The sequence below is a fragment of the Urocitellus parryii genome, chromosome 15 (assembly GCF_045843805.1).
Source record: "Urocitellus parryii isolate mUroPar1 chromosome 15, mUroPar1.hap1, whole genome shotgun sequence".
In the NCBI taxonomy this organism is placed as follows: Eukaryota; Metazoa; Chordata; class Mammalia; order Rodentia; family Sciuridae; genus Urocitellus; species Urocitellus parryii.
In genome coordinates this window covers 12,940,212-12,954,166 of record NC_135545.1, presented here as the reverse complement: position 1 = coordinate 12,954,166, position 13,955 = coordinate 12,940,212, and the positions used below count along the sequence as shown (strand labels likewise).

Below are 13,955 nucleotides of genomic sequence, written 5' to 3'. Positions count from 1 at the left end.
GTCCGTTTAGGCCTGGGTTCTCTTGCCTTCTGTGACCTCTGACTCAGATCCCCTTCAGTTCTGCGTCCGAAAGAATTGCTATAGGAGGCGACTTGCCGCCCCCTGTCCCCAAATCTTGCTAACCCTACGATTCTCCCATCACGGCGGGGGCGGGCAGAAGCGGTGACGAGGCACTTTTTGCATGAAGGGAAGGGGGAATGAACAGACCCCGGAATCCAGGAGCGCGATCAGTTTGGCTTGCCGGGCTGGGGCGCGGAGCTGGGACCTGGGCGCGGTTCTGGCCGCCTCTGCGTCCCCACTCCCACCCCCACCCAGTGCGCTTGGCAAAGCAGCTGGCAGGGGCATTAGGGCCCATTAGCAAAGGCGAGGTTGCTGGAAGCAAGGGAGGGAGCCTGAAGCTGGGAGGGCAAGAGATGTGTGTGTGTGTGTGTGTGTGTGTGTTGGGAGGGGCGCTTCTCAGCTGCCACAGCCCTTGAGCAGGTGGTCAGCACGTGTGGGGGTAGGGGGGAGAAGGAGGTTCCCAGCAACAGATGGCCTAGGCAGGGCTGGGGCTTTCAGACAAGGGGTTCTGGGGGGGTGACCATCTGCACCTGGAGGCCGCCTGTGAGCGCCTCCCCTTCAACGCAGAGAAAAGAGCTGGGGAAAGGGGAGGGCTGCTTTTATTTGGAGGGAAGTTTCACCCCGCCCCCCCCCACTCCCACCCTCCAATACACACGCTGGGATAGAGAGAAGGCAGCTGGTGGAGGCGTGAGGGAGGCAAAGGTGAGAGGAGCTCAACCATCTCTCCACCACTGGATCTTGGGAGTCCCAAGTGGAGATGAGGAGCACCCCCTCTAGATGAGTCTGGTCTCCATGAAAGGCATGCAGGGGCCACGGGCTCCTTCAGATGTGGGCTGAAATCAGTTAAAGGGTTCCCTGGCCTAGAGTTCCTGGGTGCTCAGTTCAGACCTGGGAAGAGCTATGAAGTTGGGAGTTCCCTAGCCCCAGGGTCCTGGAGTTCCTGAGCCAACAAGGGGAACCAGGCAAGGGGTGGATAAAGGGGAAAGGGATGGCCTGCTGTGGAGCTGGAACCCCAGATGGAGGCTGTCATAGGGTCTGCACGGAGGGCCCCTCTGGTCAGGAGGCTGCTGGCAGTGGCTGTGCCTGGCGACTGGCCCAGTATCGGTGGTAGGTGTCCTGGAAGAGGTCCCGGCAGGCAATGTGGGCGTGGAGACGGGCACAGGCCAGAAAGGCCCCTGCCAGTTTGCGATGCAGGGCGTAGGTCTCCTCGGGTGGTGGGCACAGGCGGTGCTGCAGCAGGACAGGGATGAGACCCTGTACACGGCGGGCAGTGTCCCCAGCCCCAAAATCATAGGGACCAGGGGCAGCAAAGGGCTCCCCGAGGATCATCACTGCCTCCACATGGGCGTCGGAGAATGCCTAGGGGTGGGGACAGCAGATGCACCCAAATGGACACAGTGCTTTCTGCTCACTTATCCCAGAAGAGACTACCTCAACTCCCTGCAGTCTCAGGTATAAACAAGCCCCCAACTCCCCCAAGAGTAATAAGCAGCTTCCACCCCTTCCAAAGCCCTAGTAGGCAGCAGCCCACTTTCACTCTACTTGACCTTTATTTATGTATTTATATGTGGTGCTGAGAATTGAACCCAGTGCCTCACGTCCGCTAGGCAAGCACTCTACCACTGAGCCACAACCCCAGCCCCCCCCCCCCCCCCCCCCCCCCCCGCTTTACTCTAAACATAAACAGTCCTGGCCTCTTCTCAGAGCCTCCTAAATAAGCAGCCCTCCATTTCCTGCCCTGAATTACGCATTAGCAGTAACCCCAGGACAGATAGGTGGTACCTGTTTTCCAAGGGTTCCCGAGTAGTCAGGCAGCTGCATCCTCCACTCTTTCCCAGACCCCCCCCCCATATCGATAGGCATCCCCTAAAGTTGTCCAGTCCCCTAGACATATAATCTCCATTCTCCCCAGGAAAGATAGACCCCCTCCCCTCCCCACCATCCCCAGTTCCTCAGTAGGGACAGGCTGATCCCCATTACTTGTTCCCCAACAGACACCAACCCCCTGTAACTCCCATGTCTCCCAACCTTGGTTTCGAATCCTGTGAGGAATTTGAGGTCCTGGGATTTCTGCAGGACCTGGTCTCGGTTTCCCTCGGCAGCAGCCTTCACCACCTGGAAAGATGGGGGTGGGGCAGGGAACAGAGGCCAATGGGGGATTAAGGGAGTTCTAGAGAAAAGGTACCACCTGGTTCAGCCTGGCCAACCAAGGTCTACCTCTTTTCTCACCTTCCTGGGCCTTCCCTCTCATCTGAAAGCTTCTCCCTCCCCATTCTGCCCTTCGGTGTCCCCTTCAAGACTGTTCTAGAGCCTGGCAGGTAGTTGATTAGGGGTTCTGCGCATCTGGCTGGAAGTGCAGAGCTGCCTGGAGGCCACCATAATGAAATGGCACAGGGGAGAGTGTCATGGGTCCAAATACAACTGGACGAGGATGTGACTGTGACCCCAAACTGTGTCCAAGGTTCCAGGATGCCATCTCTACATCTCTTGCACTAGATTTTAAGCCCAGTGGGCACAGGGATCCCAGCTGGGTGTAGCTGCACTAGCCGTGGGGCCTGGTACTCAGGCTGCCTTGGTGAACCTTGCTTTAGCAAATCAGTGTGTGGAGCTAAGGCCCTGTCCAGCCATGTGCTCACACAGGGAGGCCAAGAATCCCCCAGCCCCACCAGGACCAGCCTGCTTGGGTTCACTCCCAGCTCTGCCTACAGGTCACCTGCTGGAGGCCACTTTGCCCTTAGGCCTCTGCTTCCTCACCTGAGATGGGGATGGGGAGTTTCTTCCTCATGAGGTTGTTGTGAGGTCAAGGACTGTTCCCCCCCGTGCAGTGCTCGGCTCAGCACTGTGCCTGCACAGAGGACGCATCATACAGATCCTGAGCTAGTCTTCTTATTAGGAGCTGGCTGCGAGGGTCCCTGCTGTATAGAAGATGGACCCTGGGTTCAGCCCTCCCCTGCTGGGTTGCTTTCTTGCAGGGAGGAGGAACATGGGATTCATCTGGCTGTTCTATTCTGTCTCAGCTCCCCTTGCCCATGCCTGTCTGACCATCTGTCAGGTCTTGGTCTTCAGGGGCCCATGTGACAGGGCTTTTGTAAACTGGAAAAGGCTAAGTAGGCCTGGGGGGCAGCGGCAGGTGTTGGTGGGAAGCGGGATATTCCAACTACACAGAGAGGCCTTGGCTTGGGGCCTCAAGTGCCCAGCAGAGAGGGCCCCAAGAGGCCTGGTGGGGGAGTGTTTACCAGCTCAAGGGTGGCCTCAGGAATTCCCAAGGCAGTGCCATGGGCTGGTCACAGTCACCTCCCTCTCCTGACTTCCAGCTGGTCAGCTCCCATGGACTGTCCATTAGGCAGCTCTCCCAGTGGCTCCTCTGCCCCTCTCCCCACCCTCCTGGGCTCACAGCACTGTCTTAGAGACCCCTTGTTAGTGGGAGTTCTCCGATTCTGACTGTGGCCCTCCTGCTCAGTCTCTCCCAGCTCCCCGGGGCACAGGCCTAAAGTATAAGCTGCAAAACTGGCTTGAGACCTGGAGTAATTTGCCTCCACACTCCCACCCCCAACCAAACACAGACCTGAGTTCCCTTTGGTCCTCTAGGGCCTGCCACGCAAAATGAAGTCCCTGTACAGGCAACATTGACACCATCTGGAAGCTTGTGGGAGATGCAGCATCTTACATCTAAATCCAGACCACAAGCTGCATTTCACAGGACCGCCAGGGTTTAACTGGATCTCTACCTGCACACTGATGTCCAGAAGCACTGTCCCAGTGGAGCTATGCTTTGCTGCCTCTTGACTGTGCACATGTGTATCTGGAATACCCAGCCTCTTCCTGATTGGCTGTCCTCATCCCCCAGGTCTCCAATTCCAAAGTTTCCTCCTCCAGGAAGCCTTCCCTGATTCCCCCATAGCAGGTCAGACCCCCCTCTGGGGCACCCACAGTTCTCTGCACTTCCTCTAGCTCAGCCCCGATCTCTTTGGGTCCTTACTGTCTGGTCAGTGAATAGTAAACTCTATGAAGATGGGGACCTAAGTTGGACCTGGGTGGCTATTGTGTCCAGTATTATCCCTGAGCATAGAGAAGGTGCCAGAAAATGTTTGAATTGATGGTTAGATGATTCCAAGACCCAGGCTGAATGTTCAATCTCAACTAATTAATGAGACGGTGTTCTGTGTGGCCTCTGAGACAAACTGACCATCAGCAAGAGACAGGCGACATAGATGTGGGGCACAGGCTACCAGGGAGTTCTGGGACTGCAGGCTGGGCACTGAGGGTGTGGCCCAGATGGCCATCATGGACCCTTCTCCTAAGGGGGGCTAGGTACAGGTTGGGAACATGGGCTCTGAACCCAGGCCATCTGAGTGTGACTCCCAGGTCTGTTGGTATCTTCAGCCAGCTCTCTAATGGGGCTAAAAGTGGTCTTGAGCATAGAATTGCTATATGGTTTCTAATCAGTCTACTACGTAAAATCCTTAAAATAGTGCCTGATGTAAAATTAAGGGCTTGGTAAATAGCTGCTCTTAATAGTATCATTATTTCTTCATTCTAGACCCTCTATTTCTCCTTCTTACCCCTTTACCTCAATGGCTGGGTTGAACCTTGAACCTTCAGAGGCCCCAGGGTCAGGGCAATTCCTCACCTCAATATAATGATCTGTGAACTCTGTCCCAAATTCTCGGCTTGCACCAAAGTCCAACAAGGTCACCTGGGAATGAAGAGTGGTAAGAGGAACACTGGAGCCCACCAACACCCCCATGGGGGCAGGTAGGACCCATCTCTCCCTCCCGCAGATTTCCTGGCTCCTGCTAGGGTCCCTGCCCAGCTGCCTCCAGGGCTCTTTGCCTCTGGACTCCATACTTCCAAGCCACCCTGAATGGTAACTTTTATTTTTTTATTTTTTTGGTCCACAGGATGTTCAGTAAAGGGCTCAGTCTTGATCTGGAGGGCCCTGGGGCTTGAGGAAGGGAAACTGTGGCTAGATTTGTATTTGGAAAAGATCCCTCTGGGGACAGACCACTTTGGAGAGTCAACTGGGCAACTTCTAGTGAAAGCAAAGATGTGTCCACAAACAGAAAAAATCTGCAGGTCTAAACTCTCACCTTGAAGCCTTTTTATACCCTCCTACTCCCTGCATGGCTGTCTTCTTCTCTCTCTGGTCTCAGAATTAATGGCACTTCCTTTTTGAAACCTTGTCTTACCCCTTGCTGGGTCAGGCATATCCCTGGAGTCCCACATCTCCCTCCCTAGTCCCCGTCATTCCAGCCCTGACCACCACTAGTGTCCTAGTGGTCACTCTGCTTCCCCATTGTGGCACTAATTCCTCTAGGGCATCATCAATGGAATGGCAGAGGAAATGCCACGTCACTTGGCCAAGGCAGGTAGGCAGGAGGTTAGACTCTCAACCCCCGACTTCCACTGGAAGCAGAACATGGCAAGGCCTAGCAGAAGGCACGGCCACAAAAGGGGAGAAGCGTGGCCTGAATCACTGTGCTCAGAAGGACCATCCCAGCCTGCTGCGTGAGCAATGAACTACAAGTGTGTTCATTGGCTGAAATATCAGGGAATATTTGTGATGGCAGCTAATGTACCCCCACTCTCACCAGAAGGAACCAACCTGGTGGCTGGAGGCATCATACAGGAAGTTGGCCCAGTTGGGGTCCGTCTGCATGAATCTGAACTCAAACAGCTCCCGCAGACACAGCCTCAGGAGCTGGAAGCAGATCTGGGGTAGGGAGAAGACACCTCAACGGGCGTGACCCTGTGCAAAGTCCTCCCTGGCCTGAAGAGGGAGCGAGGGCCTGTCCCTCTCTACTGCCCCATAAGGCAATTACCTGGTTCCGGACATCCTGACTCAGTCCCTGGCATTGATCCAGAGGGACACCTCCGGCCAGCTCCATGCCTAGCACCCGCCTTGTGCACAGCTCCTTAACCACAGCTGGCACCCGGAAGAAGGGGTCATCTGCCAACAGCTGCCTATGGCAGGAGGAAGGGAAGGAATGAAGTTTTTTTTTTTTTTGCTCAGGACCCTGAGGCCTGGTTTGAGCAGGCCTCCGAGATGTCCTTCATGAAGCTCTTCTCTAAGCTTTTCCTTCTCTCCTGGGCTACTCTGGCCTTGGTCTGCCCTGGGTGACAGCCAATACCTAACCAGACTGACATTTAGCAAATACCTCTGTAGCCTAATAGCTTGTCCTTTAACCGGGTATTGCTGGAGATCATCTACCACTTCCCTACTGGAAACCCTTCTCTGACTTCTGGTTGTCCCAGGATAAACTCAGTGTATTTAGCTTATGCACTACTATTTAAAAATCATTTTATTAATTCATCCCCAAGATCGTCACTGAATATCTATCTTCTAAGACCACTGAGTATCTTTAGTAATACTCATAGGTCACTCCTTAAGAGTAACTACAGGAGTGCCCCCTAATGTTTTTTGGTGGTACTAGGGGATTGAACCCAGGGACAATCTTCTACTGAGCCATATCCCAGTCCTTTTTTTCAATTTTGATACAAAGTCTCGTTAAATTGCCCAGGCTGGCCTGGAATTTGCAATCCTCAGGTCTCAGCCTCCAGAGTTGCTGGGATTACAGGTGTGCACCACCCCAACTGGCAGGAGTCCCTCCTTACTTTGTGGTTTAATTTCCCAAGGTTTCAGTTACTTGCAGTCAACTATGATCTGAATGAAAAATTCCATAAGTAAACAATTCACAAGTTTCAAACTGCATACCATTCTGATTAGTGTGATAAAATCTCACTCCATCCTGCCTGGGACATGAATCATCATCTTGTCTAGGATATACACACTGTATATACTACCCGCCCGTTAGTCACTTAGTAACCATCTCAGTTATCAGATTGATTTTCATGGTATCGCAATGCTTATGTTCAAGTAACACTTAACAATGGCCCCAAAGCAGGAGTGATAATGGCATTTCAGATATGCCAAAGAGAAGTATAGAGTGCTTTTCTCTGAGCCAAAAGCTCTTGACTTAATAAGGAAAGAAAAAAAATCGTAGGTTGAAATTGCTAAGATCTATGGTAAGATCAAATCTGTGAAACTGTGAAGAAGAAAAAAGAAATTCATGTTAGTTTTGCTGTAACACCTCAAACTGTAAAAGTTGTGGCCACAGTGCATGATAAGTAGTTAGTTAAGATAGAAAAGGCATAAATTTGTGGGTGGAAGATTTGAATAGAAGTGTTTTGACTAATGGCTCCATGTTGCTTCAGAAAGTGCTGCGCCTAAGCTAGACTTTACCATAGGTGTACACAGCTGACGTAGGGTTTGGGACTATCCAGTTTCAAGCATCCACTGGGGGTCTTGGAATATGTCCCCTGTGGATGTGAGGTCGGGCTGTACTCTGAACATTGGTAAATAAAGGGAAGGAATCCTTCTCTGCTTTTGTGCTGCCCAGTGCTGGGGGAAGATCAGTGACTGAGCCAGAGCTGGCCTGCCCAACCAGAGCTCACACCCTAAAAGACAACTATAGATTGAGAAAAATGTGTCAAATTAAGAGTTGGGAGGCAAATATGAGTGAAGCCTCTCATTGAGGACACGTGGTTTGGTGGAGAGTAAGGACCAGGCAGATGGGCAGAGGCTAGGGGAATGAGGTGGATTTTTCCCCTAAGGGCCCTGGGGAATCCTGTGGGAGAAGGGTATTCTCAGATCCCACAGGGGTGTGCTCTGCCTCCTCCTCCTGCTTTGCATGCCCATCTTCAAGGCCCTGCTTCAAGCTGATATGTTTGTCCTTGTTTGTAAGATTTCTGATATTTGAACCACTTCTGAAGAGCCAGGCCCTGTGCTGAGCACTTAATCAGCACAAGTCCATTTTTTTTTTGTCCTGGGGATTGAACCCAGAGGAACTTTACCTCTGTGCCACATCCCCAGCCCTTTTTATTTTTATTTGCTTAGGGTCTTGCTAAGTTGCTAAGGCTGGCCTTGAACTTGTGATCCTTCTGCCTCAGCAACCTGAGTTGCTGGAATTACAGGTGTATGCCACCGCACCTGGCTAGGACAAATCCCTTTTATTATTACCATCCAGTGAGGACACTTTTCTGAGGTCCTGTATAGAAGCAGCCCAGTCTGGTAAGGGCTTACCCAAGACTGGATCCCATTCCTGTTTGAGTCTGGGACACATGTCCCAAAACACTGCCTTCTGCTGATTCCTGCCTACTAAGCTTGGTACATTGTAGACCTTCAGTAAATGTGTGAGCCCCACTGTGTGTGTGTGGGGGGTGTCATTAATTGTTGCACATCACCAAAATTCCAAGATATAGCCACATTGTCCTATATAACTGTAGTTTGTTCATGTTCACTGTTATCTATGCCACTGATGAATACATCATAATTTGTTTATCTGCCCTGCTGAATAGATTCAATATTTGGGTTGTTTCCAGTTTGGGAATCTTAGAAACTATGCTGCTCTAAGTGTTCTAGAAAAGTCTGATAGTGGGGATCTTAGAAACTATGCTGCTCTAAGAATTCTAGAAAAGTCTGATAGTGTATAATCGCATGAGTATCCCTATAGTATTCAGCAAGAAGCAATAGCTAGGTTGAAGGTGTGAATACAAAGGTTTATTGGATGGTGCCAAAGTGTTCTCCAAAATGGCTGTTTCAAGCAGGGTACACATCTCTATCTCAGTGATCTGGGAGGCTGAGATAGGAGGACTGCAAACTTGAGGTCAGACTTAGCAACTTAACAATGCTCTGTCTCAAAATTCAAAATAAAAAGGGCTGGGGATTGGGCTAGTGATATAGTTCAGTTGGTAGAGTGCTCACCTTGCTTTCACAAGGCCCTGGGTTCAATCCCCAGCACCACACAAACAAAAAGGACTGGGGATGTAGTAAGGGCTCTGTAGTAAAATGCCCTGGGTTCAATCCCTTGTACAAAAATGCTTCTATCAATATCTCCTCCTGCCCACAGTGGGTAAGGGAGGCTCTGAAGTCCAATCCTCTTCAATGTTGATGCTGCCAAATGGTTCAATTTTGGTCAGTCTGGCAAGACGCCATGGCACACACCTGCAATCTCAGTGACCCAGGAGGCTGAGGCAACAGAATCACAAGTTTGAGGCCTACCTTAGCAATGTAGCAAGGCCCTCAGCAATTTAGCAACTTAACTCAAAATTAAAAGGGGGGGGTGGCAGGGGACATGGCTCAGTGGTAAAGCACCCCTGGGTTTAATCTCCAGTACCAAAAACAAACAAGAAAAACTTTGGTAGTCTAGTGGGTATGTTAAGTACCTATGTCAGACCACAGTGGATCCACATCCTGACACTCAGCGAGAAGTGATCTGTTCACACTCACAGAGGACACAAGGGAACACGTGAAGGAGAAATAGAAGAAAAAGAGTTTGCTGGTCAAACCCCAGGGTTCCAGCTGCCAGAGGCTGGGGGACATCCATTTCTGACTCATGTTGGGCAGGAATGAAGGAAGGAAAAAGGATGGAAGGAAGGGGCCCCCGGGGCCTTCAGAGGAGTTAGCTCACCTGAAGTTCTGGGCACAAGCTGCCTCCCGACGGTAGTCACACTCCCACGTCAGCTCCTGCTGCAGGGCCTGTAAGCTCTGCTCCGCAAACAGGCCTGAGAGGCAGCCATGTCAGTCAGGAAAGGCCACAGCCTGCGTCCCCTGCCTGAGCTCTGGGGCTCCCAGGAACAGGTGCCTTCCCTGGCCAGTTATGCCACCCTCCCTCTGTCCCTCTCTCTGTCCCTTACACCTTCTACCCCAGATCTTTCACCTACATCACGTTCTGGGCACTTTTTCCTATCTTTCCCACAATTGTGGTCTGTGTGTGTGTGTGTGTGTGTGTGTGTGTGTGTGCGCTCACGCACGTGCTGGGCAGAGAAAACCCAAGGCCTTGCTCCTGGCACAAAATAGGCAAATGCTCTATCATTAAGTCATATCCTTTTTTTGCAGATTGAACCAAGGGGCACTTACCTCTGCGCTACAGCCCCAGTCCTTTTTATTTTGAAACTGGGTCTCACTAAGTTGCCCAGGTTGGCCTCAAACTTGCAATCCTCCTGTCTCAGCCTCCAGAGTGGCATGTGCCACCGCACCACTTGTGGTCTCCCCTGGGTATAAAATGTACCCATGCACACCCCAACTCCACGGCAGCTCCTCCACGGCAGTGCACTGTGCTCACACTCCCACATTTCTCCTTGCCTCTCCCTTCTAGGCCTGCCTCCTGCGCTCCCTCTCTCACACGAGCCTCCTGCTCCGTCTTCTGCAGGCACCATCTCCTGTGCTCCAACAACAAGCTGTCCTGCTCGCTCTCCCTTTCTGCTTCTGCGGCTTTTCTGTGCCTACAGCTGGTGTCCCCACACTGATCACCCTGTGTATTTCTGGGATTTTGGTCCGGGCTTCATCTCTTTGTGGCTGTGCCACATACTCTGCTCTCTGGACTCTCCCTGCTCAGCATCCTCCTTCCTGTTGCTTACACACTAGTGTGCACACCACACCCCCACCCTCCCCGTGCTTGCCCTCTGGCCAGCCCCGCTTTCTCTCTTCGGGCATTTCTCCCTTGGTCAGGGACAGAGTGGGCGCCTCACCCTCTGGCAGGGCCGTGCTCATCTTGAGCACAGCCAGCAGGTTCTGCACGTCACTCTGGATGCTCTGGGCAACACCTGGGTACTGCGAGGGAAGGAAGGGGGATTGGCAGTCACTGCTCTGGGACAGCAGGGTGACCACCCCACCCTGCCCAGCCTCCCCACTCACCTGGATCTTCACAGCCACCTCTGTCCCATCCCTCAGCAAACCCCGGTGCACCTGCCCGATTGAGGCAGCAGCAAAGGGTACCTCCTCCAGGGAGGCCACCTTGGTCTGCCAATCCTTGCCCAGCTCCTCTTCGAGAACTCTCTGTGGGGAGTGGTCAAAACAATCATTTCACATTTCTGGGTGGCTGAGGTCACTCCCCATGCTGAGGGCCTGGTGTATTCACAACCTTGGGGAAGCTCTTGGCTGCTACCCCTCTGTGCAGGTGTGGAAACTGAAGCTCAGAGAGAAGCCTGCCCAGCTGCTCTCCTGAGCCCACACTTCCTAAGCTGTGCAGGTAGTTTTGGGAATCGCTTTGATTTTAGTTAAGATTGATAATAATCCTTTATTATACTCCTAACTATATATTATTACCTGAATATTAACATGATCAAGAAGAGCGTCCTGTGGGCCAAATCCTATTCAGAGAGGCAACAGCTACCAAGGATCGCACAGTAGTGACCAGAACAGAGACTGAAGACTGCAACAGCTAGACTCTGGAGGCCACAGAACAGCCCGTGCCCTGGGCACTGACTCAGTGTCAGGTGGCACAATAGACTGTGCCAGCCTAGCTACAGATATTTCATTACAAAAAAAAAGTAATAATCACAGCTAAAACTTGTCTACCACTCAGGGTGTGACGGGGTAGTTCTAAGTGCTCGAGTATACAAATTACATACTAATTTACGTAACCCCATGACACAGGTGTGCCTATCACTATTGTTATTTCCCAGATAAGGTAAACTGAGGCACAGAGAGATCAAAGCACATGTGTGACTGGCAGAGATGGGCTCTGAACCCTAACTATTGTGCTTTGCTGCCTTGACAGTGCTGAGTCCCGCCTGCAACTGAATAAAGTGCTCTGCATCCTCTCACCTAATCACAATGGTGTGTGTATGAGGTGTGTACTTTGGTGACACCCATTTTACATATGGAGAGACTGAGGCCCAGGGACAGGGAGTAGGGCAATTAAGGGAGGGGCAGGTGTGTGCTGAGCATCGAGCCCCCTTGCCAGCCCCTCCCACAGGCACTCACCAGCATCTGCCAGCGGGGCATGAAGTCAGCACTCTGGCGGACTCGCTCAAAAATGCGCTGCAGCTGGGGGCTGATGAAGCTGTTGTCTTGGGAGACAGCAGGACCAGGGGACAGTGAGGAGAGAGGAGGAGGGGTCCATGTGAGTATCTGAATTTGGGCTTGTTGGTGGGTGGGGATGGGGTGGAGGTCAAGTCAGGGGTCAGGAGCTGCCAGTCAAGCTGTACCCTGGATGCTGAGCATTTGGCCAACCTTGAGGGCAGCCCCCCGGACTGTACACAAGGTCTGCACGATCCGTTCAGCATTGGCCTCTGACAGGAAAGGGCTGGAGCCCAGCTTGGAGCCGCCCTCTGGGGAGGAGAGAACAACCATTAGTATCACAATCAAAAAAATAATCAATAAGCACAGTACATGGTTATTAGAACGGCTAATATGAATTTATTATTATGGAGATACCAAGTGCTCACAAAGATAGGTTACACTGCTTACGGGAGGGTGTTGGCTCAAGCCTCTGGAAAATAGTTGGGACGTTTCTAATAAGGCACATGCCTAAACTCAATGTGCTTCCCCTCCCAGACGCTCACAGACATCTCTCACAAAAGAAGCCAGACACGGGAGAATACACTGTCTGATTATATTGGTATTGTTTTCTTTTGGTTTTCTGTGATACTGGGAATTGAATCCAAGAGCATTCTACCACTGACCTACATCCTCAGACCTTTATTATACTGTATTTTGAGATAGAGGCTTGCTAAATTGTGGAGGCCTGGAACTTTTAATCCTCCTGCCTCAGCCTCCTAAATTGCTGGGATTAGAGGCGTGTACCACCACACCTGGCTTCAGTCTTGATCTAAACTGAATATGTACCCTCGCTTTTGTTTCAGGGCCCTGACTTGTTGAGGCATCTCACCCACAAATGCTATACATCTAGTTCCACAGACCCGACAGGCACTCCTACTTTTTTTTAGCTTTTCTCTTCTGCTTAAAGTTAGGAACTCCCAATGGCTAACACCTTTTCTTGGATGGTCTGCTCCTATTTATCAAAGCCCTGATTGTGGCTTTAGTCCTGTTCTGAGCAGAATGACCCTAAAAGGGAAGCATATTATCATGACCCTCATTTTCAGATGAGGAAATTGCAGCTCAGGGGTGGCACCACTTACCCCAGGTCACTTAGCAAGGACCTGAACCCAGACAGTATGGCTCACTCACCTGACTGCTGATGTCCTCCTGGCAGGGACTTCTTGGCTACCTCGGCCAGTGCTCCTAGCCCCAAGCTCACGGCCAGTCCTGGACAGGGAGAAAGGAGCCATAGTGCCTGCTTACCTGAGGCCTCCCCTCCCTCTCTGCTCCAGGTCTCTCTTGAATGCTTGTCTCCCGACCCTTTATTGAGCTCTCTGCATCTCTGTTTCCAACTGAGGTTCTGACTCTCTCTTTGCTCGGGTATGCCTTCTAGGTGATGCTCTCCCTTTCTTTTATCCTTCTCTGCCAAGTCTCTACCTCCCTCCTAGCAACTGGGAGCCCTGACTGCACATCAGAGTCATCTGCAGGGTTTTTGTACATTGGAGGCCCAGATTTACCTACCCCTGAGATTCTGATTAAACTGGTCTGAGATGCGGCCTGGGAATTTGCAGTTTTTTAAGCACCCCAGCTGATTCTAGTGTTCACCTAGGGTTAAGAATGCCCTGGAATGAGGCGACTCCTGTTTCATCGCCCACACCTCTTCACGTTTGTCTCCCCTTTACTGTGGCAGTTATTTCTCCATCTCTACCCCTTCCTCCACACCTTTCTAGGTCTCTTCTCTGTTCCTCCCTTTCATGTTCTCTCTCCAGCTCTGATTTGTTCTGCTTCCTCTCCTTATCTACATGACATCTTGAATCTCTGTGCCTCTTTAACTGTCACCATTACTATAAATCATTGCGGCTGGCATTTTCTGAGTGCTTGCTACACACCAAGTACTGTTTTCAGTGCCTCATATGCATTAAATCATTTCATCCTCTCACCTCTGGAAAAATGTTTTACAGAAAAACTTCTGTTTTACAGAAAAGGGAATTGAAGCTCAGAGAAGTTAAGTAACTTGCCCAAAGTGACAAGGTGAGGATGCAGAAGAGTCACCCTTGGAACCGTCGGTAGC

At 51.4% G+C, this 13,955-nt stretch overlaps 1 protein-coding gene across 1 annotated transcript in view; it reads right to left on the bottom strand.

Annotated features, from left to right (window-relative positions):
- Nucleotides 1–1,025: 1,025 nt before the first annotated feature.
- Coq8b (coenzyme Q8B) overlaps nucleotides 1,026–13,955 on the bottom strand; it is a 21,156-nt gene continuing 8,226 nt past the window's right edge. The window contains exons 5-15 of the mRNA XM_026411552.2: nucleotides 13,034–13,111; nucleotides 12,052–12,174; nucleotides 11,828–11,913; nucleotides 10,757–10,897; nucleotides 10,591–10,672; nucleotides 9,531–9,624; nucleotides 5,883–6,024; nucleotides 5,666–5,773; nucleotides 4,691–4,756; nucleotides 2,089–2,175; nucleotides 1,026–1,419 (exon numbers count right to left, since the gene is read on the bottom strand). Coding sequence (XP_026267337.1) covers nucleotides 1,117–1,419; nucleotides 2,089–2,175; nucleotides 4,691–4,756; nucleotides 5,666–5,773; nucleotides 5,883–6,024; nucleotides 9,531–9,624; nucleotides 10,591–10,672; nucleotides 10,757–10,897; nucleotides 11,828–11,913; nucleotides 12,052–12,174; nucleotides 13,034–13,111 — 1,310 coding nt within the window. The 3' untranslated portion in view covers nucleotides 1,026–1,116. The remainder of the gene's footprint in view (nucleotides 1,420–2,088; nucleotides 2,176–4,690; nucleotides 4,757–5,665; nucleotides 5,774–5,882; nucleotides 6,025–9,530; nucleotides 9,625–10,590; nucleotides 10,673–10,756; nucleotides 10,898–11,827; nucleotides 11,914–12,051; nucleotides 12,175–13,033; nucleotides 13,112–13,955) is intronic.